At 45.6% G+C, this 6460-nt stretch overlaps 1 protein-coding gene across 1 annotated transcript; it reads left to right on the top strand.

Moving 5' to 3' along the window:
* Window positions 1-6228, top strand: MANSC1 (MANSC domain containing 1). The gene is made up of 3 exons (XM_026044770.1): window positions 1-390; window positions 1233-1373; window positions 5211-6228. Exons 1-3 carry the CDS (start codon window positions 171-173, stop codon window positions 6164-6166), a joined length of 1317 nt encoding a protein of 438 aa, XP_025900555.1. The 5' UTR covers window positions 1-170; the 3' UTR covers window positions 6167-6228.
* The last annotated feature ends 232 nt before the right edge of the window (window positions 6229-6460 follow it).

The raw sequence follows: 6460 nt of genomic DNA, 5'->3' as shown, positions 1-6460 counted from the left end.
AAAAAGAAATTGAAAAACCAGCTCAGCTGGTGCTTCCTATGCAGAAGGTTCCGGGACGCTCGCCCCAAACGCCTCTTTTTGGCCGAGGAGCGCGGGGCCCCTGCGCCGCGGGCAGCCTCGCTGCCTGCGCGTGGCCCAGCCGGACACCGTGAGCGGCCGCCGCGGCCACCATGGCTCTCGGGGGCGGCTGGTGGCCCAGCTGCCTGCCCGTCATCGCCTGCCTGCTGGCGGCACCGTCGCGGAGCCAGGACTGCTCAGTGGAGAGGATGGACGACACCATCATCGACGTGAACCTGGCGCTCTCCCGAGGCGTCAGGGCTGCGGAGCCGCTCTACGCCTCGAGCCCTGGCGCTTGCGGACGCGCTTGCTGCTTGGGGAAGGCACTGCCAGGTAACGCCGTGCGCTCTGCTGTGCTCTGCCGCTGCTTGCGGAGCGCTTGGAACCGGCCCGGGCTTGCGTGGCTTCCCCCTGAGAAGGGACAAGGCACTGCTGCGTACCCCGCACTGGAACATTAATGTGCCCCCTACCAGGGATGTTAATTGCTTAGAGTGCCAGCCAGCGATGCAAGACCTTCGTGCTGGAGCCCTGCGGTGTGAAGAAGCAGAGGGGCAGTTCTGAGGGCTAAGACCCCTCAGATGGCCGTCCCCCAGGGTGGGCAAACCCGCAGCCAGAAGCACCGCCGAGTAACTGGCACGGGGTGCTGCGTTTAATACCAGCCAGCACTGGGGCGCTTACCCTTCCCTGTGCCCGCTGGGTTTCACCCCTGAGCCCCTAGAGGAAGCAGGGTGAGGTCCAGCAGCAAATAGAAACAACTGTTACCAAGCCAAGGAACTCCAGGGATGTGAAATGAACAAATAGTCCTCCTCCCCAGAAGTAATAATGAGGAGGTTTTCCTATCTATCTGGATTTGTAAGCAACAAAATGTTACAAGAAGTGGTGCTGGTGGGGTAGGATCTGCAGACAGCCCTCACATGAGGGGTGGGTAAGGGCTTGAAATCGGCTCCTTCTTTCCCTGAGTCTGTTTGTACAGGAAGAGGAAGGGGTGACCCTTTGTATCCTGCCTTTGGGCCATTCTTTTGACATCCCTGTGCTGCCTTTCCTGGAGCAGGGTGATGTACGAGCTGCTTTCCTCTTACACCAGGAAAATTTTAAGTTGATAGAGTACATCCTATTTTCAAAATGCTATAAAAGTAATTGCTGCTGAAACATGTACATATCATTTTTTTTTTCAGGAGACAAAAAGTGCAACTTGATGATTTTCGATGCTCGAAGGACAAGCACACATCCAAACTGCTATCTTTTTTATTGCCCTAGTGCAGCAGCCTGTCCAACAAAACCAGCAATGGGACTTGTGAGCTACAAGATAAGTAGAGGTAAATCATACAAAAGCTGTGGGTCCCCATGCCAGATGGCTTTTGCACTCATGACTTCAGTAGCAAGCAGGTATTTGGAGGTTGCAAAAGCAAAAACCTTTAAAAGAAGCACTCTAAAAACTGGAAAATGCTTTTCTTTTGCCCGATGAGCGATGGACAGGAGTGTGAGAGTTTTGCATGGGCTTAGCTGCCAGCTGGAATAACAACATTCTTACCATTGGGAAGTTCCCATGTATTAGATTCACAATTTCACATAGTTTCTACCTGCGTAAAACAAAAAGGAGCTTTTATTTTGATATGTTCTATTGGAGGAAAATTTCCTGTACATAATGCTGACGAGTATTGCTGAAACAGGTAGCAACATGATGACCTTGTAGCTGTCTGCATATTTAAAGGGTTCACACTACACTTATGAAGACCACGCACCTACAAGGAGAAACACCGAGCAAATGTTCAGCAAGCCACAGAGTGTTGCTGTGATGTTAGTGAGTAATTGGGTATATTAATAATTGCTTTCTATTTCCAGTTAGGGAACCTGAAGCACAGATGCAAAGCGACTAAACTCAAAATTTTATGGCACTGGGCTGCACACACCAAAATTTCAGCAATTGCTCCAGCAATTTGAATAGAAAGTCTTACTTGTTGACTGATCTCGACTTGAAATAGACCCATTTGAACTCCTCAGTCAAGAAACCGAGAATTAGACTGTCCTGCCAAGAGTGCATAAGGTAGTTTTAGTGTGACTGCTTGAGAGAGCAGGAATTTTGTATTTCCAGAGGTTGAACTTCTACTACAAAAAAAAAGTGCACTTTTCCTAGAGGAATTGTGCACAGAGCAACAGTAGGGATATGTAGAAGGATTATTCACACAGTGTTAGGAAATAATTTTGTGCAGACACAGTCACATAGGAATTGGGCAAGCGCAGTGTACAACAAGCGGATTGCACACCTATAAGATTATCATTACACTCTCTTCTCTCATCCCCCAGATGTATACAGGGGTTGCAAACTAAAAAGCAAGAAATGTAATCATGCTTTTGTCCTGCAAATGCTGTCATGGCTTAGTTAAAAGACTCGATTGCCTGTGCCATCTGTTTTGCATTCTGCGCTTTTTGGCTTCTGTGAGCACTGAATCATGAAAAGATTATGCCATCTTATTTACATTATATTCCTATAATAAGCTTTAAAAGGTAGCTACCACATGGTGTCAGTGCTGACAACCCTTTCAAGCTTTGTTTTTTTCCAAAGGAAAATATGCATGTGGTTAGACTGAAACCCAAACTAAAAGTGAGGACTACAACTATTGGTCATAAAGAAAGCAACTCAAAATACTGAAGATACTTAGCAGTGACATTTTGTTTTTAGCTGTTCTTGCAGCCTGTTAACTAATGGAAACTACCTATGACTAGTGAAACAAAGCATTTCCTGGTTCCTGTAGCAAAGAACTCCTGCTGGAAAAGGAAGAGCATTTCTGGTTTCTGCTGTCCATGCACTTTTGTGGAGCTCGGGTTTTCCACCCTACCAAGTTAGCTAGGCAAGACTAGCAAATTCCGTCAAAGTAGGTTCATAAGGTGATTATTTTCAGAAGGAAAATCTGAGACTTCATTTCTAATACAGCTTACTGGATCAACAGCTTGAGAGTATCAGCAGGACCATTGTGTTTTTTATGTCATTAAAGGGTGGTTTGTGTAGTGCCTCGATCTTCCTCACCAACAAGTAGAGCTGTTCTAGTAGCATGGTTCTGCCTTGCACATGCCATTTCAGAGCTAGCACATTCGGGAGCTTGTAGTCTAACAGGGAAACAACAAATACCTTGCGGTCCATGGTTCGTGCTGAGAACACAAGGTCGAGTTAGTTAATGCGGGCAGTCGCAATAATCTGAACGCTGCAGAGCAGCAGCAATGCTCAACTCCTGTATGGGACTTGTAGCTGCCAAGTGTTGGTATGCCTGTCTTACAGAAAGGGATACAGAGTCCCAGGGAAAGGACTTGCCCACATTGAAATGTGCAGCTGCAGCCAGGTCAGAGCGTCCTTGGGAGAACCCTGGGAACAGGGAATGAGCAACAAGCTGGGGGCTGGCTCGGTGGCACTGACCAGTCACTTCATTGCTGGTGCAGAAACGTGCTCAGCACTGCAGGTGCAGCCCACAGTTTGGCTGCCTTTGCCCATATGGTTTATGATTAGGTAACGCCTGAGCATTTTGTTATCTCCTCAATCACCTCCTAGAATCAGAGTATGGCTTTCAAGAAGTCAGCCCTTGTGGTGACGCCCATTTACAGCCTCCCATTGCCAGCAAGGCGGTGCTTGGCCACAAGTTTATGATAACAAGTGGTGTCTGTGGTTCAAGTTAAGTCGCTGGGCCTTTGTTTAAAGTGCTGCCTTTTTTTTTTTTTTTTTTTTTTTTTTTTTCTGGTGGAGACAGAAGGCTTGAAGGTATATGAGAACAGCAGCCCAATGGGCTTCTCTCTCTATATAGTAAAACTCAAAAAATCCCTCCAGATAAGAAAGAGTTCCTAGCTGAAAATGAAGTGACTGAAAAAATCCTCACCCCTGAGAGTTCTCTTCTATAAAAGAGAGGAGTGAGAGTCAGAACTGCTCAACAGCATGTCTCTTTTTCAATGCTCTCTGTGGCAGCTGGACAATAATAGTAAGGACACAGGATCTGTGCCAGCAGTCCTTCCAAGGACTTCTGGGCTATGGCAGGATTTATATTTGAAAAGCATATTTTGCCATGACCCTGGAAAAATGGAATTCATTGCCACGCTTTACCTGGCATTTGGGAACTTGAGCAATATTTGTTTGCATTCACCATGCATGACATTAAATCCTTGAATTATTTCAGAGGCAATGGTATCCTGTAGGGAAGACACTTTGCTGAATGGTAAACAGTCAGCCAGTGATCTTAGATCCTTCTTTGGCCAAGTATTTGATCAGAAATGTATTTTGTAAGTTGTACAGGCCTGGTTCACTGCCATGCAATTATACATGTATAAATTGGAGGAATACAATCTATATTGTTACTGTTGAGGAGGAGTAATCTCACAGAAATTAGCAACTGTTCCTACTATGTCTGTAAACAGATGTTTCAGGGATGTCTCATGTAGTATAATATCACAGTGCTAGTCATGAGCGTGGAACTGGAGTAGAGCACTTTTACATACTTATTCCAGGTGGTCCTGAAGCTTAAGAGACTTCTCATCAAAGCACTCAGACTACTACAGGTGTCCCACATGACTTTTGGCAAGTCCCTTAGACTCTCTCCACTCAGTTCTCAGTTTATAAAATGGAGATATTATACTACCCTTGATCCTAAGACAATTCTTGCATATGAATTAAATTATATCCAATAATCACAGATTGATATTACAAGAAAGGGGAGTATATAATTATCTTGGTGGAAATATGTAAGTCAAATGAATAAAAGTCATGTTTTATCTACTTCTTTATTTAAAGAACCTGAGAACTGATTAAAGGCAATAGGCCCACTCATTCTGCTTTTCACCTCTGAATACACACTTACATGTAGGCAGTATATTCATACTGCATAAAATTTGACCAAATTTGGATGGTGGTTCTGCGTGGGTGAAATATGTACAAAACTGCAGTCAGTCTGTGTGCCCAGGTCTGAAGTTGAGAGGTCTTATGTCACGAACACAATTTAAAGTCAGTGTGCATATTTTAAAAGTAAGGACAATCTTAGTACCTTGGATTCAACAACATTATTTTTTGGATGCCCTTTATATTCCTTTTACCAAGAAATAAAAATGATGACACAAAGGCTGTTGTAGTCAAAAATAGATTGAATAATTAAATACCAGTATTTTCTTTCTGTTTCTAGACATTCAAGCTCCGGAGGATACATCTTTCAAAAGCGGGTACTCTTTGTCTTTTCGTGCTGGAGACTTTACTTCTCGCAGTCCAACGAGCCATCTGAATCATACCACTGCTTTGCAACAATCTGACTTTCACCCAACACCTGAACTCCCAAACCATGTGGCCAAGCAGGTAGACAGGAGTGAATTTCATACAGATTCCCTTAAAATACAAGATCAAGAACATCCCGAGAGCTTAGCCTCCATCCCGAGGCTGAAAGTCAATAACTTGCTGCCTCCAAAAGCATCCTTCGCTGCTGGAAATGGGAATCCCTCAGCTTCAGTCCCCATGACTCAGCCCAGTGTCCCTGAAGCCGGCGATGCCACCGCGGCTCCTCTGCCTACAGGTGTCCCCAGGCTGCCATCCAGCACGAGGTCTCTGCCAACCGCTGCTAAACCTGCTGCTCCCACCACCACCACCACCACAGTGGCCTTTCTGCCTAGCGCCGAACCTGGCAGCCCAGCTGCCCGCACTGCTGCTGCTCGTGTCCCTCTCTCAAGCTCCAGGACTACCACCACTACAGCCAAGTGGGTGACCACAAACAGCAGCGCCAGGCCAAGTAGGAGAGGGCCGGACACTCCTTGGACACCAGCAGCTGTCTCCTCCAGTGACACCAACCATGTCACCCTCCTCTCTTCAGATCTCACTCTGCCTAGTAATGAGTCCCTTGGGGCTTTCCAAAACACGCCTCAGGGTTTTGAGCCGTCTGATTCACGAAGCTACTTCCTGGAGGGCCTTCTGAGGCGGGAGAATGTCATTCGCCTGGGAGAAAAAAGTGGTCTTGTAGCGGCTTTATTTTTGGGGCTGATATTCCTGTTATTAGTTATTGCACTGACAGGGAAGAAGGTCCATGAATCGCTTCATAAGAGACGTTACACGAGGCTGGATTACTTGATCAATGGAATGTATGCGGATGTGTGATGGGAAGGGGAGAGGGAAATGATCAGTTAAGAGCAAACCTTATTGTTGCTGAGAGGTCTGCTCTGAAAGTGAGCAGTAGATGCTGAAATCTTAGAAGAGGATTTCCTCTCTTTCTCATTGTGGCCAAAATGGGAAAGCAGCAGGTGATTTTGGTGGAAAACTGCTTTTTCTATACTGTGCTATAATGCATAACATTTTGTATATCATTAAATCTTAAAAATAAACATGTTTATCAAAGGCGAGCTAAGGAGTTATCTATTTTATGGAAAAAAAACATCTGAAGAGCTTAGTCTA

Source organism: Nothoprocta perdicaria, unplaced genomic scaffold (genome assembly GCF_003342845.1).
Source record: "Nothoprocta perdicaria isolate Ctin4 unplaced genomic scaffold, notPer1 scaffold_380, whole genome shotgun sequence".
In the NCBI taxonomy this organism is placed as follows: domain Eukaryota; kingdom Metazoa; phylum Chordata; class Aves; order Tinamiformes; family Tinamidae; genus Nothoprocta; species Nothoprocta perdicaria.
Note: the sequence above shows the minus strand (reverse complement) of the source record. Positions and strands in the feature narration are given on the sequence as shown.